Raw genomic sequence first — 27933 nt, forward strand, 5'->3', positions numbered from 1 at the left:
ATACTACTGTTCCCTGAAGAGGAGGAACGAGGTACAACACATAATATATTTATCCCTGCTGATGAACACCTTTGTTTTGAAAAACTGGATCAGGGCAACTTCCGCGTGACCACATCCTGTGTCGATAGCTCCTCGCGCTTTCGACAAAACTTTATTTGAACAGTTATCAATTACTGCTATTTAGCCTTACCTTCGAATTGCACCAGTTTCCCGGAAAATAACGGCATTAAAAACATAGTTTAAATATATATACATTTGTTTTTCCCCCCACAAGGGGAACGGGACTTTCTTTAATGTTTACTTGCAATTTATTCACGAAAGTACCGATATGTACGGTCAGTCAGATTCGCTTTGATAAGTCAGTGAGCAGTAACTGTTATGCTTGTTTATAAAATGGACTGGCACGCCTCATATGTGACATAAAACCGTTAGTTTGTGTTTATCCGCGAGGAGAAGAGCTTCGAGTGCGTTGACGTTATTTAAATAGGCAAATTCCATTCACGGCTTTTGCCAACAGGCTAACGTTAAGGCTACATTTAGCATGTCCTCTGTCAGCCTCTGTCAGCACAGTTAGAATCAGCAGACTTTTACTGGACAAAACCCACTACAGATTTGGCACAAGATGTCTGCGTGTAAAAGGCTGATTCACCTCGTTAAGCGAAGGAACCTTTGGACACATTTTCAGAGAAAAGTCACCACATGGTCTCCCGTTGGAGCTGCCTTTAATGCTAAACCTCACAGGCGTCTGGATCTCTTTGAGAAAAACGTGGTTGGTGTAACAACATTTCTAAAGTCACAGCGCTGCCCTGCTAATGCACACAGTGTCATTGTGAGAGTACAACTTGGACGCTGCTTAGTAAAAGTTTATTGTGACCTTCCCGGCCTGTGTGACCTGTGGTTTCAGGGTTTGTTTGGAGTTCCTGAGCTCAGCTGCCCTGCAGGCTTCCAGGCTGCCGCAAAGACAGCCCTGAGGAACACGGAGCGTCTGGTGGGGAAAGCCTGTTCTTGCTCTCCTGGTGTTGAGACAGTCGAGTGTTTTGACCAGCTCTCAGATGAGTTGTGTAAAGTGGCAGATTTGGTGAGTTCCTGATATTGACCAAGATTTAAGGCAACAACAGCAGTGTTGGTTGCTCCTCTTTGCAGGGGACTTACCCAAATGAAGGGCTTGTATAACAGGGTATCTCTCATGTGGGACTCTAATGTCTAAAGCCATCTATACCTATCTATAAATCTATATAATGCTACACACTCCCCATTTATTATTTTTTATGCTGATCCTGTACTAACACAAAAACATTATTGATCTCAAACAGGGTAATGTTATGTTATGTTTATGTATTTAGCAAACACTTTTATCCAAAGCAACTTACAAATGAAGATATAACAAGCTATATAAAAAGCTAACAATAAACTACATAGAAGGAACCCACTAGTCTGACTATGTCAGAGTTGACACAGTAGAGATAGGGTGTAGGCATAGAAAGAAGTGCAGAAAGATAAAGTGTAACGATAGAGGGGGTAGGTGAGTACAAGGTAAGTGCTAGGATAGGAGATGCTCTCTGAAGAGCTGGGTTTTCAAGAGCTTCTTGAAGATAGACAGGGACGCCCCTGTTCTGGTAGCGCTTGGTAGGTCATTCCACCATCGTGGGACGACACATGAAAACCAACCTTATATTATGTCATCTTAAGGATAAAAAAGAAGCGTGAATCTCGCTTTTCCAGCAAAATTGACTTAGATAGTTCAAGAAGTTGAGATAAAAACAAAAACATTGAATTATTTTGGGAAATTGCAACAAATACTGCCTTTGATAAAACCGTGCGTTGCCAAGATGTAGGAATGTCAACAGGGTCCTTGCAGAATATCTGAAGCATTAGACAGGCTCAGGGGGAGACTTGGTGTTGTTAGTATGCATTACAAGCATTTTATGGCAGCACCTGGCTGTTTTGACCACGCATACTAAAGTAAAAAGTGGGGGGAAACATGGATGAACTGCAATTGAAATAACTTGATCTATGTTTGTCATCTCACTTGAGCAGGAATGTGTCCCATTTATCGTCTTCACTTTGCAAGCTGATTGTTATTAATTGGAGGCTTGACTGTCCCCCCCCCCCGTATTCAGGCAGACTTTATTAAAGTCGCTCATCCAGATCCTGCGTACCGTGAGGCTGCAGAGAAGACCTGCATAGAGATCGGCACAGTTGTGGAGAAGTAAGAAACGATGTGCACGAAGGTCTCCTTCACAAGTGTCTTCAAAAGCTTTGTAACGCTGGAAAGATGACATAATGTACTTGCTGCCTCTGTTTCAGACTGAACACCAATGTCGAGTTGTGCAAGAGTCTAAAGACTTTACTGAACGACCCAGAAGTTGTGGCTCGGCTGGACCCAGACACGAGGTACTGCAGCTTCTATGAAAGGCGTTGACATCATTGTGCCCAACACCTTTCCTTGAACACATTGATAATCACTGATGTTGTATCCTTTTATGTTTGCCCTCTTAGGCGAGTGGCAGAGTTGTTCATGTTTGACTTTGAAATCAGTGGAATTCATCTGGATGACAAACTGGTGAGGAAATCAATATATTGTCACCCCGACTGCAGAAAAGCCTGACAAGAAAAAGCAGGATTGGGATGATAGTTTTCAGCAGTATACTAAGACAACATTACGGTGGGATGTGCGCACGTCCCTGATATCTCTTTTCCTGCAGAGGAAAGAGGCTGTCCGCCTTCACGTGAAGCTCTTGGATCTAAACAACGAGTTTCTGATCGGCTCCCACATGCCCAACAGAATCGCTAGGTCTGCGATTCCGGAGCACCTGCACCTGCACTTTGCAAGCGAAGGAAGCTTCATTCAAATTGGGGGATTACACGCAGATTCTCCCGATGACTTGGTGAGTCGGAGTCACTGGGACGTTTCTCTCTTTGCTCAGCAGGTGGCGCCATTGCTGCATCACAGACCACAACACTGGATTAAGGCGCAGGCTCATGTGTTTTCATGTTGTCGGTAGCCTGTTTTGCTCTAACAGGTGGTGAATAGATGTATAAATTAGTATGGCAGAGCTTTCTGACACCGAATGCCAACCAAAGTCAAAATGTAGTTATTTGATTAATTCATGAATAGGGAGATAAACACAGTAAGACTGATGCAGAATGAAGGTTACGAAGGTGTCCGTGAGCTGATTGTAAAACATCTTGTATCATAAACTTTGTTCTGTCCTCTCCAACTTGCAGCTACGAGAGATTGCCTACAGGATTTACCTCTATCCCAACGCAGATCTAATGGAATGTCTGGATGAGCTGCTGAAATGCAGATACAAACTGGCCAAACTCGTGGGCTACGAGTCCTACGGACACAGAGCGCTGAAGGGAACCATGGCCAAAACGCCAGGTTGATACATCTCGTCTTTTTATGTAGTTTCCCATGGAGAAAGTGAGGAAAAGATCCCTGTAACCTCATAATTCACTTTGCAATAATTTGAATAGACTAATCAATAGAATAATGTGAGGAAGGGCCACAGAAACGCTTTCTCTGTGCTGTGCCTTTGATTCCATGTCTCACAGTTTTATTCCTCTCCCCTGTTTACAGAAACGGTGATGAGTTTTCTCCACTTGTTAACAGACAAGCTGTCACACAGGTATGGCGTTCTCTTTGAAGTGCTTAACCAAACGTGTAATAGTCCGATATTCCCTTTTGTACCCTGTGTTTTTTGATAGTCTTTTAAAGGCTCAAATGAATTATTGTCTCCTTTTAAGTAGTTATTGCTAAGTTTGTGGGCCGTTTATGGTGTTTTCCAAAGGCTTGTGTTTACTGAAAAGCTGCTCCCATAGAGTCGCTCGCTATTATTAACGATGAGGATTTAATTAGTTGTTGTCATATTTCCATCAGTGATTCACATTAAGAACGCCTGAGGCTTTCCGTGTTCTTGTTTTATGAAAGTGTATTCTGTGTGGGCTGGATTAGCCAAAAAAGAACAAAAATCTGCACGTCAGGTGGACCAGGAGAGTCTTCTAAATTACCCTCGGGTGTGATTGTAAGTTTGTTAGCCTGGCAGCCTGTCCAGGGTGTTTCCCTGCCTTCAGTCAAATGCATGCTGGGATAGGCTTTGGCCCCCTTTGACCCTGTGCGGAAAGAGGTGCGTGCAGCCAGGAATTAATGCCTCCAGTCAGTGAGTTCATAGCTTTTTGTTTATCTTTTTATCTCTTAGAACGGCAAAAGACTTTCAGATGATGAAAGACATGAAGAAGAAACTCAACCCTCGCAATTCTGTGAGTCTTTATTTATTCTTTTTTCCTTTTTTTTTTTTTTACCCGTCACCATCCTGATACCGATATTACACATCTCCCTCCAACATATGAGTTAATGCATTAATGGCATCGATAGATATGTTCTAATGCAGTTTAATTCTGTCCTAAAGTCACTAATAATTCTGTCTTAAACCGTTTTCCATCGCATGCAAATGAAACACTTTTCTTTTTTTTCTTCCCAGGAGCTAATGCCCTGGGATCATCCATTCCTCAGTGGTGTCTTGCGTGCTGAAAGGTGAGTAATTGGCTCTTTTGAAGCTTTCTCTTTTAGCCCGCTGACATATGAAAAAGCCACGTTAATCTGTGTCTTTTATGATGGGTTCAAAATGTTTGTAATTCCATATTGTTGGTCTCACTGCATGCCAACCCTTCTTGAGGTGTCACCGGCCACAAAAGGTGTTCAGGGAGAGACATGGGAGTTGTCTCGATGTTGTTTCTGACACCTAGTCGGGGTAACAGGATGCGGTACTGTCCAGAAAGAGCTCTAGTTCTTAGCTATCTTTACTTTCTGCCATGGCAAGCCAGCTGTCTCTGCTGTATGTGTGTTGGTGTTTCTTTCATGCCTTTATTTAAGTTTATTGTGTATTATGTATAAATGATTGTCTGACGCTTCCTGTGTTTTTATGTAAAGTAACAAACTGCGGCACCGTGCACGTGACAGATTTCCCTTCGGGGTCAGTAACGTTTATTTTAGTTTGCCTAAGAAGTTCAAGCTGCCATAGTTTCAGCCCACCAAGTTTCTCCCATTTTACTGGGATCTGTCCTTGATGAAGCCAACTTTTCCTTCCCTCTACTTGCCAGAAACTTCTATCGTGTGTACATTTTTTCAGCAAAGACGGGAAATGTGTATTAAGGGAGCTGCTTCTGTTCTGTGTTACCCACAGTTTCGTGCTTCTTCTCTCAACCTCTCATTTTTTTATATGATCTCAGCTTTCACATCAGTTACCACTTGAACTGGAGAGCTCTCAAACCATAATAAAATTACATATAAGGTGTGTGTGTGTGTGTGCATGGGTGGTAATCAGAGCTGGTAGCTGAGTTTAGCAGCAGTCTGTTATTCATCACTGATAAAACGCAGATGCAGAGTTCAACCGTTTTGTTTTTTTATCTAAAATGCCTTTTAGACGGCACGAGCAGATCTATTTTGAGCAATAGATGTGGTCCCAGGACAGAAACAACCCCGCTAACCCAGAGCCTTGGGATCCCACCAGTTCAGATCACATGTGTAACAATTATTTATTTATTTATTTTTATTCTGACTAATAAATTCATGTGCTGTAATGGTGAATCATAGAGTGGTTTAAGAAATCCTCCTGACATGCATGAAATCATGCATGTGGTAAGCATTTGTAGTGAAAATGGATTTTAAATCACAGATAAGAGTCGGTTTCTGACCAGCTACCATGAATATGGTATAGAAATAGTATTTTTCAGATTTTTCGGGGGATCAAGGTATCGGTTTTTTCATAAAAAAAAAAAAGAAAAAGAAAAGATGAATGTTTATTTAATTTCTGATTTTCTGGTCTGTCTTTTGCTGATTCCAGGTACAACATAGAGCCCAGCCTGTACAGTCCCTACTTTTCTCTCGGTGCCTGTATGGAGGGTTTGAACAACCTTTTCTCTCAGCTGTACGGCGTCTCCCTCATGTCTGAGCATCCCAGCGCCGGAGAAGTGTGGAGCGAGGATGTCCGCAAACTGGTAAGATCCTCTGCCGTGGTGCAGAAACGTCTTTGGTTGCGCTGATCCTTTGAGCTGATTTGGCTTCAGTACGTCTCTGGTGTGGTGTTTTGTAAGCTTTGTGCCTAACTAAAGAAAGTTTTCACAGACACTGCTGGTGTGTTAAATGTGTGATTGTATCTGTGTGTGTACGTGCACATCTAGGCTGTGGTGCATGAGACGGAGGGATTACTGGGTCATATCTACTGTGACTTCTTCCACCGGCCAGATAAACCTCATCAGGTATGTAAACACACACACACACACCACCTACCACACTTCTTATAGTCTTATAAGTCAGTTCCTTCTGTTTCTTTGCACTGTTTGGATTCCCTTCTGGTCTGTAATTATTCCACTGAGTATCCTAAACGCTTATGTTGTCCTCCTGATCACCAGTCAGAACTAATTTAGTCTCCATGTAGACATGAGCTGAGACAGTTTTTCACACAGTTCACCATTTCACATTAGAAGATTGGAGCAATCCAAAATATCCTCGTTGATCGTGTATTTTCTGATGAAAAATGAGCTTGTATGTGTCCAGTCCGTTCATTTTCTCCAGCACAGTCAAAAACAGCAATAGTAGAACAAAGCGCTGTGGGAAGAAATTACATTTTTTTTTATTCAGTTAAGTCGTTAAAACAAACTGCAAAATCACTGGCATTATCCCAAGAGAAATGGTCGTTAAAAAGAATCATAAGTAGGTAGAGAATATATTTTTTTTAGATGAGATTTCAACTCTGGTAATGAAGAGGACGACCTGATTTCAAAGGGGAGGCTGTTCCAGAGTGTTGGAGCTGCAACTGATAAAGGGACAATGAGACTGTGATCCACTTGTGGATCTCAGAACAACCAAAAGCTCCCAGTTCAATAACCTTCGGCTACAACCTGGAGCATAAGGAAGCAGCAGGTCTGACAGTAGGTTGGTAGTGTCCACAACTTGCTATAAATATGTTTTATAACCTTTTTGTGGCCCAATGAACAACACCTCTGAGGCCTTTCAGAGGTCCTCAGAAATCTCTTGTTCGTGTGGTGACACACTTCGGCAAACATGTGGCACGAAGATAAGGATACACACCTGTTCTCGAAGTAAAACAAGGCGTCTGGTCACACCTGACTGTCATCCCACTGACTGCAAACATATGACTCAAATCTCACCTTTAAATTATTTTATACTCCTCAAAGTTTGTGTATTTTTCCACTCACGAATATGTAATATTTGGTCGGTTTTCTTCAGTTATTAAATGACTGAGTATAATAGTTAATTATATACTACAATAGACTGTATTTATGCAGCATTTTGTAAGGGCTCGCAAACTTTCAAGCACAACAACATGAATATTTGCACTGCTCCTAATGGCATTAGCATGAATTAATTTATCAGGCACCTTTTTTCCAAAGCGACTTCAGGAAACAACATTCAAGCTTCAGGGCAGCATGAAACCTTGTCCATTCTTTGAGTGCTAAATCAGCATAAATCTCTCTGAAGGTAGAGAGGGACGCTGCTGCTCTGATAGCGCTTGGAAGCTCATTCCACCATCATGGCACCACAGATGAGAACAGCCCTGAATTGAAATTGCTTTGTGCGAAGGGATGGCTGTACGAGACGGTGCTCATGAGAGGAAGGGAGTGGTTCAGAAGAAGATGATGCATGTTTGATTTTACGTGGCTGGGTGCAGACCCTACAGCCTCCCTGCAGGCAAGCAGCCAGTGCAATTCATAAGTGTGACACATGGCATGTGTGGGTTTGTTTGGCTGATCAAATACCAGACCAGCCATGGCATTCGGAACCATTTGAGGCTGTCATTTCATCTGCTTTATCCCCTCACTGCTCACCTCTGACCTCCTCTTCTTTCATTCATTCCAGGACTGTCACTTCACCATCCGCGGTGGCCGCTGGTGCCAGGAATCGGGTCGCTACCAGCTCCCAGTTGTGGTGCTTATGCTTAGTCTCCCCCACCCCAGCAGGAGCGCCCCCACCCTGCTCACTCCCAGCATGATGGAGAACCTTTTCCATGAGATGGGACACGCCATGCACTCCATGCTGGGTCGCACACGCTACCAGCATGTGACAGGTGCAGCGAGAGCTCGTGTGCACTCTGAACACTGTACACACGTGGCTTAAAGGCCCTCAAGTTTAGCTCCACTTTGGGGGATAAAACAGAATGTAGCAAAGTAATAACAATCCACCAGTGTGTGTCGTGATCCATGTTTGACATTTTATGAGCTCTGTCCCAAATGTCAGGAGGCTAGAATTACTTTGTTTGATACGGCGTCAAAGGTTTTTAATTACCGTGCATTGAATTGAAAATTCAGGGTAAATCCGAGCGAGCATAAGCCCTAAGGAAAGGTTCAGATGATATTCAGTTACCAAAGCTGCCATTTGACACTCTTTGACATGTCAGACAAAGCTGACGAATGTCTAGTAATTTAAGATCTGGAAAGTATTTATTTTAGCCTAATAACAGTATCCTTTAACCTAACTGGAAGCTGTTTCTTTAATGGACACCATGTTACACCTGTTCAGACATTCATCTGAAATCAAAGTGATCCATAAACGTTGCACAGTCAGTTGGTTAACACCGTCTCATCCCTAAACACACTTTGCTCTCGGATTTAAATTTCCATAGTAATAGCCAGCTGTGGTTTGGTCATCTCAAACAGCTTATTGGCCTCAAGCAGTATCCTTAATGTACCGATACCAGTGGAACGGTGAAGGCAGCCATATCTGCCTTTGTTTCAAGCTCAAGTTTTTTTTGTTTTGTTGCTCCTTTAGGAACCAGATGTGCAACCGATTTTGCCGAAGTCCCTTCCATCCTCATGGAGTACTTTTCCACAGACTATCGAGTCATCAGCCAGTTTGCGCGCCATTATGAAACTGGACAGGTATGCCAATGCTCTCAAAATGAAGGCCAATAGTACTTGACACAAGCATAATTTTCGCACATTTTCATCAAACATCCAAGAGGATGCACACTGACGGCTTTTCTCTGTCACCGCCCCTTCAGCCTCTGCCTGAGAGTATGGTGGCTCGCCTGTGCGAGTCCAAAAAGGTGTGTGGAGCGGCAGACACCCAGCTGCAGGTAAAGCGAGAGTTCAGTAATCCTTTCATCACGCTTGTCTCAGTTATGACACATTCATCTGATCACAATTATCTGAGCCGACCACTAATTTAGTTCAGATTAGTTCCATTCACCCAGATAAAACTGTTCCAACACCACTCGGATGCCACCAGTTGCCCATGTTGAGGTATTGAACTTGCTGCAAAGCCAAAGCGGCTTCACTGTGGTTTTAAGATGAAGAAGAGAAGGGTTGTGGGTCAAAGCCTTAAATACTGTCAATATAGAACTGAACGGAGCAATAAATTGACAGAAAAGGAAAGTTGAATCATTTCTTGTTGTTTTTTGTTTGACATTTATTCATCCACGATAGATTATGATCGTAAGAACCTGCTTTTTTTTTTTAAAGAAAGTCTTTACCAGTCATGTGACCTTGTGTTTGTCGTGTAACTTTAAATGAAAGTTGTTGTTTTTCATGGGGTTTTTTGGAAGGTTTCCTCTTTGTTTTTGTCGATGCACAACAAATTCTTGTCTGGTTGTTTGGTTTTATTTTTGTGGCAGATCTTCTATGCAGTCTTGGACCAGATTTACCACAGCAGACCGCAGAACCGCTCCACCACAGAAATCCTGGAAGACATGCAGCAGAAGTTCTACGGCTTGCCTTACACGCCCAACACGGTACATCCCAACTGTCTTTCTCTTAATGTCTGCCACTTCGGTTCTTCACTTTAACTGATGTCTTAAAAAGAAGTTGTTGCCAAAAGAAAATAAATTGCAGTCTTAGTGGTCGATGCTAATTTGTGGTTCTGATTCCCCACCCACTACAGATGGTTACAGCACAGAAACCACACAACTTTGACTCTCGTGCTTAAACTTTCTTCTCACTTTTCCCCCGTCTTTCCTTTCCTTCTTTCTCTGTAGTTTTATATGTTTTTACTCGGGCACAGCAGCATTTAATGGATTAAAGCCCCCTTTTGAAGCCCTGCTAAAATAACAAAGCAAAGGAATACATGAAATGAGCTCCCCCAAAGGGGAGTATTTGAAATTCTTCCTCCCGGTTCTTAAAAGAAAAAAAAAAGAAAAGAAAGTGCTCTGCTTCCCCCACTTTTGCAGCTGTGGGACAGGGGATGAGGCCAGGAAGCAAAATGGAATCAAAAGCACAGTCATAATTTAGACGGCAATAGTCTTCATTCAGCATTCACTCTGGGCTATAATTATGTGGAGAGCCATGAGGAATAGAGATTACGGAGCTGCTACATGCGTCCTCCCACTCCTGCTTGTTTCCTGCATTGTCGATCCCTCTCCAGAGATTTTATTAAGTGTCATTTCTCTTTCAACTTTTCAAACCATACGCTTTTCCCTCCTTGCTCACCGCCAAAAATCCCGTCCCCCATTTGAACTGCGGGTGGTTTACCGCTTGAGCATTTAACACTCGATCACCGTTGCAACAGCCCAAGTGAAAACAGATTTGTTTAGATCCTCCAATGACTGCCTTTTTCTTTTTTAATCCATCATCAGTTTTTCTCTCCGACAGTCTCTGGAAAAGTTTCCTCACTAAAGGGAACATTTGAGCGGCTAATATGTTTTGGAGAGCCACAGATCATAAACATCGGGGTGACATTGACATGTGTGTGGTTTATAGAGCCGGGCTCTCGCTTCCTGCTTTGCACAGACGGAGCGGATCAGCTGTGAGTAACACGGACCACATGCTCACCCTTAAGACAAGATAATATTTGGAAGTGAGTTTCAGAAGGCGAGACGTTCGGGGCCCGCTGTGTTGACATTTCAGCCATTCTTGGCTGGAGCGCTCGTGTGTTTATTCCTCTTTTTAACGACGACCCTCATGTTGGAACAGCGTAAAAACTCAGCCCTCCTGAGAAAATCAGGGAGTCGCAGCACAAAACACAAGTTTACCAAGGAAAAAATGTCTTTTATCTCACAAGAAGAGCAAAGTGAAAAGCCCTTGACTTACTTTGTCGGCTTTGAATGTAAGGATCAAAAGGATCTCTTCCTGACATGTGACCCACTTGCACTCTCTTAGAAAAGTCGACATTAATCACTTGATGTGAGGCAAAGGGATTAAAAACAAAGAGAAGCTTGGAAGTCTGAAAATCATTTTGGTGGCACGTTGTGGTGGGTGCTTAAAGCATCTTTACAAAGACTGAGATTTCACGCCAAACAGTTCTTCAATGGCTGCTTATTTGTTACCAAAAACATCAGTGGCCATAAAACCGCATGATGCTGGGAAATCAAAGCGTTGTCAAATAAAAGGCCGGCTAAAGCATCGGTTTAAAACTTGAACTATAAACAGCAGCTGTGTATTTGTATTGTTTCTCAATTCTATCAATCGGCTTTGTTTGGATGCACCATCACATTTGGTCTAATGCTCCTTTTCATATGAATTAGTCATTCAAAGGCTAAAAGCAGCTTTTAATCTCCCTGACCCAAACTGCCGTATTGCTGCTGTGCAAAACAAACCCGGCCAACTTGCTCTTACCCGTAGTTTTTCTGAGTCATGACCCCTCTCAGGAGTGCCATTCACTCTTATTAAAGTCCTCTCAGCCCTGAAGAGAGGCGTGTCAAGTTGACACTTCGGAGCGTAAGCGTTTCTTCTCCCTCTTGGCTTAACCAGAGGACATGAGACCACTGAGCTGTGTGAGGACTTCTGCAGCGACACTGCAGATCTCAATTTCCAAGGGACCCGTAAACGTGCTGCCGAAGGGTTATTGGTATTAATGAGCGCTCTGCAGCTGAGGGCTTAAGTCAGGATTTATTGTTTCAGCATCCTACCAAACTCAGACACATCCTGTGCAAATATATGTCCCGACATGAAATGACTGTGGCTGCGTTTGAGCCGCGCTGTTGGAATAGGAACAATGTGACACTGAAAGAGACCGTTTGCTTCCCATCCCACAATATTTATTCATTTTAAGTTCAACAGCGACAATACATAAAACTGTGTTAAATCAAGAGAAAGTTACAACGTATGGGACTGCCAGCCGTGGCCGTATTGCAGACCTTGTTCGTTTCAGGCTTTAAACCAGGCTGAACTCATTGGTTGAAGGTTAAAGCATGTACCAAGCATGTAACTGCATTGAGCTTTCCTGCATGTCTTTCTCCCCCTTTTTCCTGTCTCTCTCTGATGTCCTGTCCATTAAAGGCAACAATTGCCCCAAAAAGTAATAAAAAATAATTAAAATATATATATATAACAGCAAAACATCTAAGACCACATACAAAGAAAGGAAGATGCTACCCAGTGTATTATGGTGTCCTTTATAAACTCGGTTTTTGTACAGTTTCAGGGCTGAGAATGACTTTTTTTAACCGCTGTAACGCTAACCCTTTGCCCGCCAACTAACTGCATCCTGTTGTAGAGTCTCTCTTGAGCCATATACTGTGTGATGGCACGATGCATTTGGCACTGGGGGTCTTTACAGCTTTCTGGTATGTTCATTAACATGAAAGCAAAAGGCACTTTTCTTAGCAGAGCTACAAAGTGCTATGGAGAAAAAAACTGGACGAGTAAGCACATGTGCATAAGTCTCCAATTCAGAATTTAGGCATTTCTAACCATGTGCAAATGGAATATAAAAAAAATAGTTTTCATGAAATTAGCTTGGTAGATCACCTAGCCTCTCTTTTAGGATTTTATTCAGTGTATTGCTTATTTAGGCATTAATTGCGTTTAAAGCTTTTGGCTTGATGTAAGTATGAGAACAAGGACACAGTCAAGGAGGATATAGTGTATTTGGGAAAAAAAAAAAAAAAAGCCTGAATAATTGTTTTTAGTCTGACCAAAATTGCACTTTGAAAATGCATGTAAACATGTTGGTTGAGTAGAAATGGTACGAAATAAAGCTGTAAAATAAATTACAACTATACTGTAATGTGCGATGATCTCCCACAAAGAAAGCCAGAAGAATGTTTTGAACATTTATTCCCACAGTCCACAGCACAGACAAGCTGCAGTCAATATAACTCGGTTCCTCTCTCGCGCCTGTAATTGTGTATGTAAATGTGATCGGTGGTCCAGTTAAATGGAACAATCGTGTAACTGTACTGCCTGATTGCTCTTATCGATCAGGGGCCTGCACCAAACGATTGTGAGTGAACACAACGGGACATAGAACAGTTCCTTCTGTCATCCTTGGACGGCCCTCTGGGCTCCGCTAATGAATACTCAGGCCATTTGTGAGCAAACACGTCACACATGTTGTCAGCATCCTTCCATTATTTCACTCTTAGCAGGAGTAGAAATCATTAACTTTTCTTCACACGGCGGCGTCTGGAGTCTGTTATGGCTTTGTTGACTACGGCAGCTGCTGTCTTTTCTAACAGGCTGAATGTTTGAGTGTTTGCCAGCTGAATTCCCCAGAGTCCCCGTTTGCAAAGATCATAAAAGAGCTCGTCTTTATAGATGTGAAGCCCCCCCCCCCTCCCTCAGGCAACATCAGGGGAGAAAAACAAGGAAAGACGGGGCTTTCTGCCATTTAGGAATTTCCATGTTATGTCCTTTAAAGAATGACCTGGCAAGTCTTTAAACTCTTTGTACAGAGTTTAAAGAGGAAAGCTATGTTTATTTCCCCATTCTAATGATGTCAGTAAGAACCGTGGAGGCGCCTCACTGTTTGGTGTGTTTGTCAGCAGACCTTAAATAGTTTTTTTTTTTTTCTATTAGTATCTAACTGGAATTTTAAAGATGAAACCAAATTTTTTCTTTAGGTCTTTTTTTAAAGATATTTATGGGTTCATAAACATGCCAAGTTTTAGTTTCAGCTGCAGACAAAAGCTTTAGCCTCATCTTGTGTCATCTACAGGAATAGTTAGTAGTCTCAACTGGTTTTTATACCTTTTTTTTTATTTTTTTAGGCGTGGCAGCTGAGATTCAGCCACCTGATTGGCTATGGGGCGAAGTACTACTCGTACCTCATGTCTCGGGCCGTGGCTTCCATGGTGTGGAAACAGTGCTTCGTTCAGGATCCTTTAAACAGGTGAGACGGTGGGAACCAAATGTAAAAATAAAAAAATCAAATAACCAGCCATCGTTAAGAATGCAGAGCATGAAACATGAGTAGAAATGCAACCTCTTTGTATTTGTATTGATGTATTTCTACACTGGTTTCTTTTCTGCACAGCGACTTAAAACTCAACTCATTTCACAGCAAGAAAATATGTCTATGTATCTAACAACAGCGTAATGAATGTATTCTAACAGATGTCTCAGTGTCTTAAGGCACGGTTCACACCGTATATGTGTGTGTGTGTGTGTGTGTGTGTAGCGTGTGCTTTGCTGAGTTTCTGCATCTCTGCTTCATATTCGCACCAACAACCTTTGTGCAGCTACCTGCACACTTCGTGTTCAACAAAAGGTATACCATAAATACACACTTTTATGTGATCCGTGCTTTATATGACTTGATAAATGAAGGTGTAGAAGTTGCCCAGCTGTAGCTTGAGAGCAGTAACACGCGACTGCTGAAATGAACTGCAAAATCGCTCATTCTCATTACAGGTAAGCTGTATTTTTAATGTCTCCGGCTTGTCGCCGACACACTGAAACTGTGCTGAAAGGTGCATTGCTGCTGGTGTGTGATCAATATGCGTGACCAACAAATGTTTTTAGGGTATATTTTATTGAGAGCAGCTTCCCCGACGCTTACTTCAAGCATGAAAAATAGACACCATGCCGAGACTCTGACCGTGTTGATGTTCTATTCTGTTAACAAGGTAGCTGAGGTCACAATCTTTGCATACTGAGCTTTAACAATAAGATTCTCCAAAGAGCGACTGTTTTTTTTATACCCACTCAACGAAGCTGTAGATGCAAAGGACAAAAGCAGGACAAATGATTTAGTTTATTGCGCATTGTCATCATGGAGTTTTAGACTTTCATTGAGGAGAAACTGAAGCTCAGCATTTGCAAGTGCAAACATTGATGTGCAAAAATTTCCAATCCGGGTGCCGACATGTAACTTAATCTGTTTTTTGTTTTTTTTCTTTAAAAGCTTTTCAATCTGTTGGTTTAAAAAAAGAAAGAAAATGGCTGACTTTTAACATGGGACGACTGCGGTTTCTTTTAATGAAGTTTGAACATTTGGGGTCATATTTTCTGATTTTGGTTCAGTCAGATTTTCACAGGGAAAACAACTCAGCCCTTTAGCTTCGTTACATTTAAACTCATCTTTTACAATCTCTTTCCAATCCTTGTACATGTGCTAAAGCGAGGCACACATTATTAGTCTTATGGGGACAGTGTGAAACCTGTTTTACGCTTGGACAGCTGAGACGGACGCCTCCTGACAGGCCGCCATCCTTTGAATACTTTTTAAGTCTGCGTCTGACGCTGAGTGTGACAGTGATTTGGAGCTGCTTCATCTTGACAGATTGGATTCACACCCACATGCACATTACCAGACCCCTTCGGTGTCAGAAGTGTCTGACCCCAGACAAAGCACAACGGCTTTGTTATGGAAAACAAACTATCCATCTCAAATGAGTTCATCCCTTTGGCGTTTTTCTTTCCTTTTCCCCCTTACTTGCTCGCTTGCTTTTCTCTGAGATTGTTTTAGTTCCACCTGCAGTTGTCGGGTCTGTTTCCTGTCACCTGTCCCTTGAGAGCAGGCAGCTCAGGAGATGTTGGCCCTGGGCTGCAGCAGAGTCGACCCGAGCGAGAGGAGCTGACGGGGGTGGGGGGGGGTACAGGTATCTGTAACCGTATCTCCTTGTGATCTGTGTCTCTCTGTGCCCGTGTGTCTTTGTCAGGGACATGGGTGAACGTTACCGCCGGGAGATGCTGGCACATGGAGGAGCCAAAGAGCCCATGCTGATGGTGGAAGGCAAGTCCAACCCTTTTTTGTTGTTGAATATTGAACCTTTTGATGTTTACTTCCAAAAACCTTTGAATTCCACCAAACTTACACCTTTAAGCCTAATTGCTCAATAGTCTTGAGTTTTTCCACCTTGACAGTAGGCCCTTTAGGCAGATTTCACTGTTCTGATTCCCTATAATTCATCTCTTGTTTTCCTTTAAGTGAGGAATGAAAATGTCATTCAAACCGCTTCCTGTGGCAAGAGTTAAATTATGTCTGTCTAATTACTTCAACACTATGCAACTAAATTTGCTTTGACAGCCTGAAGGGGTCCACCTCTTGTTAGATGATCTCCTGTCATATGAAGCAGAAAAAGGAAAACATGGCAGCAGCTGATCCAGCTGCAGTGTTTTGTTAGCTGCTGTGGTCTGACACAGTCTGTGCTCGATTGCCTGTGGCACATATTTACCGGTGAAATACTCCTCCCAAGGTTGCTTATCCTTGTTTATATCAACTTTGTCAACCCAGAGACAAAGCCAGCCACCCCTGTGGTATAAAAATCTAAAGTTTGCTCACTTTGTAAACAACCACCCGTCGTTGGTGCTTGTCCAAAGCCTCATTCAGTCTGTTTTGAAATTCTAACTAAGAAAGGATAATCTTAAGTCAAAGACGTGCTTTTCTTTTTTCTTTTTGCATAGACAAAAGCAAGAAGGAGGGAGAGAGAGAAATAGCTGATTATAGGTTTGAGCTCTCAACACTGCTGACTCGGCAGGGCTGAAACCCAGACGGTGCTTAACCGCTTCAGACCAAGTCTTTTTCATGCTAGCTGTGTGCCTTTTACACTGAAATCTCTCTAAAATATCAGTTACATGGAGTGGTGGTTTTGGAGAGTGAATCCTACTGATTTTGAATGTCCTGCCACCACCGTACACTGTACCGTGCCTCAATGTCCTCAAGGTGCTGTGCAAAAATGAAAATTTCATGCATCCCAGGTGCTCCCATTGAAAAGATGTTTTAGATTTTTGGGACATGAAAGACGAGATTGACATATCTAGTCGTCATTTTAGTTTCACGTCAGATGCAGCTTGTGTTTAGACGTTTACATCCACTTTCAGATGAATGGAATGCCAATATTTGGGTTTTCAGTCATTCTTTGCAGCTTTTATTTCTGGGGCAGGATGATCGTACAACATCAGTACGACAAACACACATCTGAAGCACTTCAGAGCTTTCTGAAATCAGGTTAGGGCCATAAATGCAAACACACACACACTTTGATGTGGTACTGGAAGTTCAAAAATCGAATGTCTTTTAAGTTTCAGATGAATCTGAACCTCCTCTTTGTGTCAACCTAAAAAGGCTTTGTTTTACGGCACCAATCACACGGCAACATGCGAGTGATTGATTAAACGGCCATCGTCAGCCTAAAAGAAATATTCCTACCAAAGACACACATCTGAGTTTTCCATCTCTGTGGACCTTATAAGAACAAAGCTCCTGCTTTAAAGTCAACACATTTAACTCGCCTTTAAACTAAAGTTTGGAAAACCTCAGATGAGACGATGTTTCGACTTTTTCAGCCACAATGAGCAGAGATGTGTTTGGAGGAGCAGAGGAAAGGAACTGGGCCACACTGTGCCAGGGTTTAGGCATTGTGGAGGCAGCATCAGGCTCTGGGGTTGGTAGATGAAACAATGAGGGAGGACTGTCTCAGATCTCTGTACCTTGACCTCGAACACAGTTGAAACTCGGACCCAGTTGGGTGTTCCAGCATCAGAATCACTTCAGGTCAAATCAGAAACTGGTCGCAGAATGGATAAAGCTGACGGATTTTTAGGGTTTGGAAATGTTTGCATCAGCTCTACCGAAAAGGCTGGGTTTGTTTCCCCTCAAAGATGCCTTTTACATCATCAGAAAAATACCAGTTCAAAGACAACATTCGGTCCCGTATTGCGATTAACGCTCATGAGGGGTTGCCGTAAACCTCCGATCAGATCTGCATGTGGTTTACAAGCACCAACACGTCGGTGAGGGAAATCTTTGCAAATCTTTAAGCTCAGTTGGGAAATAAACTGAACACTCATTGTTTTATGAACACAGCGATTAGTTTTTAGTGTCCCTCTTTATATATTAATATATAATATTGACGATCGAAAATCCTTTCCAGTAAAAGGTTTGCTGGCTTAAGTCGAAGCGAGGACTTTTCCTGCTGTTGCCTTCATCCCTCCATCCTCACTTCACCCCTTCGTCTCCTCCCCTCCCTTATGCAGCCGCTGTGGCTTGTCTGGACAGGACAACAGACGAGAAGGTGGGAAGACAGAGACACAGAGAGTGGGTAGTAATATCAGATGACATTTGGGAGTGTACAGTAAATCTTTCCCTCAGGGTCACCCCCTCCCTCCTCCCTCGGATTGTCCGTCTGATAGCTCCAAACAGGGCTGCACCCAGCCTCTGAAATTACAACCACCGACCGATGAGACCCCTGTTACAAGATCCGCTGTCCAATTAACTGTTGTTCAACTGTCAGCGTTTGTTTTTACGCTCGTCTTTTGAAGTGAATGCTACTCTAATTATAGGCCAAAGCCCTGTGTGCAGAATAGTTATAGGGTCATTTTCACCCCTTTGGCTGTCTTTTCTTTCCATAAGTCATTGCTGTAAAAATCTCTGCGCTGGGAATAAAGATTTGCCAAAACAATTAGACTTTCGAACAGAAAGTCCAGATCAAATTAAAGAGCCTTGAAATTGCTAGATGGCAGTTCCAGTCTTGCATTTCTGCTCTCGCCGCCGTGCACGGTCTGGTTTCTTTCTGTGCACCTGCATTTATGACTTAAAAAAGGAAAATAACTAAGAAAAATCTTTTTTTTTTTTTTTTATCCCTTGTCTGGAAAAATGTTTGAACGAAGCCAAACGCCCCTGCTTTTCTCATTCAGCCGTCACACCGTTTAATAATTAGATACATCTTTGTCATTTTATATCTTTTTGATTTGCATAACATCACGAAAGCTGATGTCAGGGTTATATAAAACTGCACCGGCGCAGGTGTTGGAACATTCAGCTTTTAACTGTTCTTCACTGAGGGGATGAGGTTCACGGCGACAGCCCTGAATCCCTGTTGGCGAATGGAAAAAGGATATGTGTTGAATTAGAAAGGCTCTTTTATACGCGACGCAGAATTTAGGCCACGAGACACCAGAACACTAGAGGAAAAACACAGAATCCAGATCCTACCCCTTACACATAAGCCTTTCAAACAAAGACCCTTATAAATGGAGGTGTGTATCATATCCCTGCCGTCCTCAGTGGTGAGGTGGTAGAGGGGGCACAGGTGCTCACAGGGAGCTGAAGCAGAGCTGGCAAGGCCAATCAGAGGCCAGTCTTTATGTGGATGCCTCCCTACCCACTGCTGGATGTTTCCCAGGGAAAGATGGTGTTGAAATGTAAACCCATTTATTAAATCCAGTGCACAAGCATCGGGACAAGGGAGGGAAGGGGGAAAAACAAGAGAAAGGGAAGGAGAGGATGAAAGGTGATCGACTGGCTGGACTGAACCTCAAGTCCTGCTACAGAGAGGGCTTTCATGGCCTGGACTGTTCCCATAGCCTCAACCGCTGAGCACAGGAAATGGATCTACTCAGGCTCAGTAGCTGAGTCCCAGGATCCCGTTTGGTCTTTTGTCCAGCGGCAGCTTGACTTGGTAGTAGTTTTTATTCCTGCTGCCATAGTGGCTCCTAAAAGCCAGGAGAGCACAGTGTTCTGCACAGTCCCACAGCACTTTTCTGACAATGATTTATGCTCCTGTCTGAAGTCAAGCAGATGATTGGAGTAGCTTTACAGCGAAGCTGTAAAAACATATAATTATAGCTAGTACTTGGAACCAGACGTGATTTGTGATCGGTTAAATCTGTAACTCAAGGACTTGCAGCTATAAAAGCCATCCATCTATTTGTGGATGCCTCAAATTAGTCTCGTAATTATTTTATACCTTAGTTTTTTTCATCATGTGTGATATCTGGTTTTGATGCTTGTGCAGACTCGTTATGTAACTAGTTGCGTTTTTTTGATAACAGAAATCAAATAGGTTGTTATCTCCAGAACAAATCGACACACTCAAAAAGTAATAATGTCCTATTTTTTGTCGCTGTCTGGTACAGGCATTGCATTTCTGGAGTATTTGGACTCACTCAACAAACCTTACAATTTTTCTATGAGGTTTAAATTTGGACTTTTTCCCGTCCAATTGGAGGAAGTTTGGCGTTTCCCTGCTGGAAGCGAGTTTTTCAGCCAGGCATCTCTGCCTATTCCCTTCAATAAAGCTCGTGTGTCCACAGAAACGCAAGCACGAGCCGTGATGCTGGCAGATTTGTTGGTACCGATCAGCAGCAGGCACGTGTGGCTGTTTTGCCTGATTTGATCGCGGACACATCGACAGGTTGACCTGGTCGCGCTTCCTCCCTTTCTTCTGTTTGGTCAGCCATGGCAGACACGTGAGAAGGGTTTCATTTCATGGTTCTTTTATAGTTCTCCACCACACTGTTGGCTGGAGTGGTTAAAAGAGTTTGTCAACCCACTTGAGGAGTAGCCGCTGCTCGTCTTGGGACAAAATAAAGTGTTTTTTTTGTCGCAGCACAGAGAAAGGAAGCAGGAGAAATTCTCATTGTATTCATCAGATTTCTGCCTCATTAAATGACTAGAAACACTTTTTCAGATTATGAATGTGGATGGTTGGTAATAAAGTTGATTTCATTAGTGATAAAAGGGACCTTTCACTTCTCAACCATAGCTTATACAGAGTGAAGAGTTGTATGTTTGACTTAAGAGGAATAATTTGTTTTAACTTTGCGTTGAATCGGCTGCTTTTGGCCTTTATTCATTCTGAGCCCTTCTCTGCTAGCATCTCAGGAGTTTGTCTCAGCAGTCTGTTTGCTTTTTTATCAGGTAGCGAAAGTGAAAACTTCGACCCGTAACCATCACAGGGGGAAAAGCCAGGGTCTTACTAGTCTTATTCGTAGGATTCACCCTTTTCAGAGAATAAAACTCAACATTTCACGAGTTGCACTGAGTAAACATTGCTGAACAAAACTAATCTGGATTCTTTCAGGAATGTTCTCTCGCATCAATAGGTTGGTTTGCTGAGTTTTCAGGTGTTTATCTCCAACAACACTCCCAACTCGCTGCCTTTTTGTGTGCGTGTGTGATAGCTCTCGCCCAACAAAGATCTTCCCAGCGCAGTGTTTGTCATCACCCTTGTCTTGCTTGTTTCTGGGCCTGTCTGAAGTGCGCTTTGTAGAAAACACTTCCTGAACTTCAAAGGTGTAATTACAGAGGCAGTGAACATTTGGTTTGCCTCGGGGGCCTGACAGGGAGGACGGCTTTTTTAAACCATGACATGTTTCACATAGCAGCAGCTATACGGCTACTGAAGCAGCCAGATTTGTGTTTTGAGTTGTGGGATCATATACTCTTGTCAGACATGGGTAGCTTAGGATAAATGAATAATACAGTTAAAGAGAATATGACACCGCAGAGAGGGTGAGGCTGAGGATCAGGTTACCTATTGCCGCAGCTCATTCATGTAAATGTACAAATGTGTGGGTTGCTGTAATTGATCTATAAAAGCAACCAATTAAGTCATGAATGAACAGAACACACAGCCAAGCCCATGAGACTTTGATCTACACCCAGTCTCAGCTATCCCCTGAAACGGGTGAAAGGCATTTCTACAAAATGTTGTTTGGTGCTTTCATTGCAGAACACGGGTCTAAAACTCAGTAGAAGAACGTGCTGCGTACTTTTTAGACTTTACATTTTAGTAAAAAATAAAAAATAAAAAAAAACTTCTCTACATGAATATATTTAAGAGTATAGGTCATCAGACCGTTTCCTCCCAAAGTCTTTCTTTGTGACAGCAAAGCAACTCTTTCTAGGCGGCAGCTCAGATCTTTGATAAATTCAACCAGCATTAGCTGCAGGCTGGACTGCAATTTTGAAGTGTTTCTGCTGAATTCCCGTCCCCAGAGCTGTCATTACCGAAACTCAGAGCCGCTAGCAGCCCACAAAGGTCTTCATTTTCTAGATACCCATCGTCCACCACCCTTTAAGCAAATAAACATGCTTTTTCTCCACATGCTGTGCTCCAGTGTGAAAGGTAAAGCAGCGTTTAGTTTAGTGTGATATTGAGCAAAGTACGATTGTAGAAGAACACACAGACACGGTTTGAGATGTAAAGTTGCAGCCAGTCTGTGGATCAGATGGATGAATGCAGTAACAGGTTTTGCTCCTCAGATGTTTAGTACATTTGACATCAAAGGAAAAGTCACATCTTATCGTGCAAAGCTGATTTTTAAGAAGGCTTCCCGTTTCTCAGCGAGAATCTCTCTGTTCTGTATCAAAAGGAAAAGGCAGGGGAAGTTTAGCTAAAGAAGAGCGTGTGATTGAACGTTCCCACACCAGCTTTGACAGAATTGGCAGGGAAAGCGAATGAGTGGTCCATTTACCTCACTCAGCAAGCACTCTTGAAGTACCCTTGAGCAATGAACTCAACTGCCAGTTGCTCCAATGAGGCTCCAGTTCCTTATTTGTGCTTTAACACCTGCTGTTTTACCCAGAGTCTGTTAGCCAAGTTGGCTAAAGATCCAGGCTCTGAGATAACTGGAATAGGAAGGAGCCCCGTTCCTCAATGGCTGCGTCAGCGGCATTATGAATGGAAATGGAAACTCTTAAATACGGGATGACTCACATGGCAAAGCCCCTGTCCTAAGGCTCTCTCAACAATGGACACAAAGCACAGCTATGTTTAGTTTGGCTCTGTTTTTTTTTTTCTCAGTACTTAGCAAAGAGTGGGAGTGCAGCTCTGCACACTGTAACACTATCGGGTATGCTGAGAAACTGTTACCGTATCCACACAGCTGAAATCCTGTTGTTGTAAACTACCAGTTGCCGGATGATTGTGAATCTAAACAGCAACTAGAGCCGCATGGATTAGTTGTTTAACTGATGACTAAATCTAGAACTGTAAGCACATTTATGCGACACTAGAAAAATACAATTGTGTTAGCTCAACCAAAACTGGACTTTTGAAATAAGATGAGCTTCTCAAAGCCAGAGAGAAACATCCAGCTAACGAAGTTACGGATTAAATCACTCCTGCATGACCACATGGGCCTAGATGCTGTGTACATGCTCCAAAGTTACAACTTTTTACATATTTTTCTTTTTAAACGGTGCATCTCAATACAGCCGGATTTCCAACAAAGCTGCTCTTATCGATATATTCTAACATTTCTTTTGTCAGATGGCTAAACGCATCAGAAGGTGTGACTGAAAAGTAGCCCATTAAAAGCATTTCCACACCGTCGCTCTGCTCTAATAAAATCCTGAGTTCATTATCTGGCAGACTTAAAGACGGCATCTGTCCAGTGAACATGGCTCTCCTCAGATGTCCGATGCTCTCCCACAGAGAAGGTTAGAAGCAGCAGAATGTTTTGGATGTTTACTTGCACAGTAAGCGCTACCACACAAGGTGTTAATGGAACCTAGCAGGAAGGGCCATGGACAGAGGTTTGGTTTAACCGTGTGGCACCAGCTATGACCACATTCAAACCAAAACCAACTAGTGGCAGAGCATCATTTGGCCTGATGAGCTGCAGAGTGTTCATGTGTACTATGTTAAATGTAAAGTTCAAAGCCAATATTTCCTCTAAACACTTCTTCTGTTGTCGTTTATGAGCCCTCAGACTGGATGAAAACTGTGCGCGTGTATTGGTCTTTTTACAGTGTTCCGACTTGCAGCCCCTCCTCTTGTGTGAATCTATAAAAGCAGCTTCTGGGACCCGACGCTCCTCCACAGTTTTGTTATGACTGTGAGGTTATCTGCACATTCCTCTCAAACTCTCCCAGGAAAAAAGTGTCGCTCTTCGCCGCTTGTTGATGCGCTCGTCCTCCACCGTTAAGTGCTGTGTGAGATCCGAGCGCCGGCACCGTTGCCGACCGGTTGTGCGAAGCCAGAAATGGAGCCATTGTTTACCTGACTAATCTGTCACTATCACAGCTCCCCTTTTCCGCCTTTAAGTTTGCTTATGTTTCGTCACTCTGGCCATGTTAACGCGTCTTGTTAAAAAAAAAAAAAAGCAGCTAACCTGTGGCAGGGAGGGCTTTAGACATCAGACCCCCCCCATCCTCCTGAGAATACGCAGCACAGGAAATAACATCTATTAGAGAAAGTGGTGGTGATGCTGCAAGCTGTGTTTGGAGAGTTCAAACCAGAAGCCAGCAGCTCTGCCTGTACACATACAGCAAAAAGCACGTAAACGAGTGTCATCTTAGAGCATGAGTCTACCTGTGAGCTGTTTCTGTGCTGCGTGAGTCTACCTGTGAGCTGTTTCTGTGCTGCATGAGTCTACCTGTGAGCTGTTTCTGTGCTGCGTGAGTCTACCTGTGAGATGTTTCTGTGCTGCGTGAGTCTACCTGTGAGCTGTTTCTGTGCTGCGTGAGTCTACCTGTGAGCTGTTTCTGTGCTGCGTGAGTCTACCTGTGAGATGTTTCTGTGCTGCGTGAGTCTACCTGTGAGCTGTTTCTGTGCTGCGTGAGTCTACCTGTGAGCTGTTTCTGTGCTGCATGAGTCTACCTGTGAGCCGTTTCTGTGCTGCGTGAGTCTACCTGTGAGCTGTTTCTGTGCTGCGTGAGTCTACCTGTGAGCTGTTTCTGTGCTGCATGAGTCTACCTGTGAGCTGTTTCTGTGCTGCGTGAGTCTACCTGTGAGCTGTTTCTGTGCTGCATGTTTTAGCAGTGAGGGGGCAGATAACTATCCTTTAATCTCTGAGGCTGCTGCAATTATGCTTTTTTTTGCTGCAAAAAGATGGCAAAGTGTCTTCACTTTGGCATATAATTTAGAAACATACTTAAGTCCAAAATAACTTTCTATGCGAACTCCTTAAAGGAGTGCTTGAAAGGCTGGTCAGAACACAGACCCTCAGGTGCACACGGATATCTAAATGAGTTTAGACCCAGATGAATTTGTAATTATCAGGACTTCAGTTGAGCACAGAATGGGTTCAATTAGATACCAGAAATATCTTAAGGCAATGATCCCACCATCTATTTAAGAAAAAAAAAAAAAAAAAGCTGATAATGTAAAAAAGGACGGCACTCAAACACTCAACTCTTACCGCCGGTCTTGCACCAAATATGAAATATTTGTGTCATTTCGAACTCCCTGCTTTTTGTAAATTTAGTAATTATTTTGATTTGGTTATTATTCTGTAACTATTAAGTGTGACGAGGGGTGGCCAGACGTTTCCGTGCCACTTTCCATTTTCAGTTTAAAGCAGCAGGTCTCAGATCATAAAGTCACTCCTGTTTTTGTTTTTTTTAATGCAGAAAGAACACCATGTGTGATGAGAAAGGGTTCGCTTACAATGCCAAACCCAAAACTGGATGGAATGTTGCTCTCTCCTGATCAGATGCCTTCAGGGCCAGCGGACTGAGATTCAGGGTTTCAATTATAACACTCAAAACACATTTCCATCACCCATGTGATTTGGGGCGTCACCTGATAGGTGGGCCTCGATATCCTCTCGATAAAGATCCATTAACTCGGCTGTTCTTAACAACCACTTTAAAGCGGTCATCAAGTGCCACAGTCCTCAGCCAAGGTCAGAAAAAAAAACCTGGGCTTTGTAATTAGGGTTATGATTTATGGTTGGAAATCATCACTTTGATGTGGCTGCCTTGTTCTCAGGGATGGAGGGGCCTTGCGGTTTTAGCGTGTTATGAACCCCGGTGCGTTGGTATCATCTTGTAGCCAAGGGGCAGGGTGTGACGGGTGGGTAAGAAGAGATGATAATCCCCTGCCCCGGTGCTCTCATGCGAGGTGACTGCACTCGGTCTCTGCCTGCTGCGACTGTATTTGGGTGGCGGTAGCATTAGACTCCCCAGAATTTCCGTGTGTGTGAGTGACTTTTCAAATCTCGATACGAGCCTGTGTGTTCAGTTCAGTTCTATTCATGTGTGTCCGTGCAGACATGCTGGTGCGCTCGTGTGCACGAGCGTGCTCAGTGGAGGTGACCCATGCAGGAAAGAAGGGGGGGGGGCGGGGGCTATTTACATTGGCAGCAACACAAGGGGAAATGAACTGACTTCAAAGCGGGTGAGCGGCTGAATTGTAAAGCGAGCAAAGGGAGTCCTCCACACATGAGCTGGCAGACAGGCTCTCAAAACACACAGACATTCCCAGGACTCGCTCTCAGCTACACAGTCGTATTTGCTCCACAACACTAGTCACATTCAGTCTGTGTGCGTGTGTTTGTTTAGTATCACCCCTGTAAAGCATAGTAAAATGTCCAGCACGCTGCAGGCGAGAAAATACAGTAAAATGGACCAAAGACTGCGTAAAACGTGTAGAAAAATGCACCGTGGGTTCTGGGTAGCATGTTTAACTACACCTTAGCTTTGCTAAAGGTGGAAACGGATGATGTTGAAACGTCATAGTTTTGTTTTACAACATCAGGTTAGACTTTTATCCCCATCTGAGGTCTGTTAAAGTCGCCTGTGAAGCTCTGGGCTCGTCTTCCAGTCCACCAGGAAGATGTGAGAAAGCTCTGTTTTTATAAATGATTGCGATAAAATGAAGGGTTCTTTGGTTCAAATTATTACGGTGTAGTTAAATGCAAAGTTAAATGAATTGCTTTTTGTGTTTTTTTTTTTATATTTAGAAATAAACAACAGAGGTGTGGAAGCGAGGAGCTGAAATGTGGCACAATGTGGGGGAAAAAAAGGACAATTTCAGTGTCCAGAAAAGCCAAAATTGAACTTTCCTCGTGGGGATGGTGGAAAAGCAGTTCATCCCGGTGCCTCATCAGAGCTTTTTCCTGACGCTTCTTGCTCTTTGTGTGTGTGTGACAGGTATGCTGCAGAGACAGCCCACCATTGAGGACTTTGTGGACGCGCTGGTGTCCGAGCTCAACCCAAACTTTGAGACTTTCATCATGGACTCTGAAAGTTGAGCGACAGAAACGGACTTTACGAGGCAAAGAGAGTGGACTCGTTGATGCGAATGAACACATCACCGTCGCAGCAGTGATCTCTGCCTCTGAAATTATCGCCAACAGTTTTTTTTCTGTGCTTTTATGGCTCATAACCCTTCGGGTCACACTGACTTGTTCAACATGTGTGCTCCATTCTCCTGTCAACATAAACTTTTATGTGAAACAAAGATTTGCCATAAACTGTGGGGTTTTTTTTGTGTTTTGTTCTATTCTCAGGCTCTTTTCCAGGCTTCTGGGTTCCCTTGTGTCACCTTTAATTACTTTTCAACAGGTTTAACACTAATTGGAGCCGGGCCACACACTGTTCATTTGTCATGAGAGGATTTGGAGCCTCTGCACAAACTTTTGCCTTTTTTCTCAACACCGACCTGATGAATTAGACGTGTGCTACGCAGCGTGGTTTTCATCTTTTCCTTTGCTTTCATTTCCATCGATTCGTCTGCCTTCCACTCTCTGAAGATCAGTTTTCTCCTTCCATAACAGAAGGACATTGTTTTTTCCTGCTCGGATCAGCACGAGGAAGAATACTTAATCTGTTCTTCCTGTCATGTGATCATTGTTTAGGCTTTGAATTAATACCGCTCCATCTGTTTTGTCTGTCAGGAGTTGAGAGGTGGTGGTGGTGGGGGGGTGGGAGGATGGGGCCAGGCCAGGCAGAGAAACAGAACTCAAGAGTTGGGAATTTTCACGGCACGTACAAAACCAGACCGTAAAGGTCCGGGCCCATAGAAACGTACACCATTGGTCGGTTGTGTTACTGCGGCGAGTTGTAGTTTATTTGGGAAAACATTTGGCACTTGGAGGCACTCATTCTACTCGCCAAAGTGCCTGTTTGCGTCCGTTTCAGCTGCCTCAGCCCGTAATCATGAGCTAAGCTGGGAACGCAGCTGCTCCCTGCAACAATGTCTCTGCTTGCCTGCCTCAGACCTGAGGCTGAGAGGTAGCTTTACGTGGTTTCTGACGGTGTGAGCGCGCCATCGCAGATATGGAGCAAGGTGGGTGGCT

At 43.3% G+C, this 27933-nt stretch overlaps 1 protein-coding gene across 1 annotated transcript; it reads left to right on the forward strand.

Moving 5' to 3' along the window:
* Positions 1 to 366: 366 nt before the first annotated feature.
* On the forward strand, positions 367 to 27095 carry LOC140314529 (mitochondrial intermediate peptidase-like). The gene is made up of 19 exons (XM_072392790.1): positions 367 to 769; positions 905 to 1078; positions 2121 to 2209; positions 2308 to 2394; positions 2500 to 2563; positions 2706 to 2888; positions 3229 to 3385; positions 3584 to 3632; positions 4203 to 4263; positions 4485 to 4537; positions 5847 to 6000; positions 6184 to 6261; positions 7883 to 8090; positions 8792 to 8901; positions 9024 to 9098; positions 9636 to 9752; positions 13947 to 14068; positions 15840 to 15913; positions 26786 to 27095. The coding sequence occupies exons 1-19, from the start codon at positions 623 to 625 to the stop codon at positions 26884 to 26886; spliced, it is 2103 nt and encodes a 700-aa protein (XP_072248891.1). The 5' UTR covers positions 367 to 622; the 3' UTR covers positions 26887 to 27095.
* Positions 27096 to 27933: the final 838 nt, after the last annotated feature.

The sequence above is a fragment of the Leuresthes tenuis genome, unplaced genomic scaffold, assembly GCF_036924035.1.
Source record: "Leuresthes tenuis unplaced genomic scaffold, fLeuTen1.0.hap1 SCAF_9, whole genome shotgun sequence".
NCBI classification, from domain to species: Eukaryota; Metazoa; Chordata; class Actinopteri; order Atheriniformes; family Atherinopsidae; genus Leuresthes; species Leuresthes tenuis.

Coding starts and splice junctions, on each gene's coding strand:
- LOC140314529 (XM_072392790.1), top strand. CDS start 623: ATGTCTGCGTGTAAAAGGCTGATTCACCTCGTTAAGCGAAGGAACCTT. Junction 2,395..2,499: donor CGGCTGGACCCAGACACGAG/GTACTGCAGCTT, acceptor TTGCCCTCTTAG/GCGAGTGGCAGAGTTGTTCA. Junction 9,099..9,635: donor CGGCAGACACCCAGCTGCAG/GTAAAGCGAGAG, acceptor TTTTTGTGGCAG/ATCTTCTATGCAGTCTTGGA.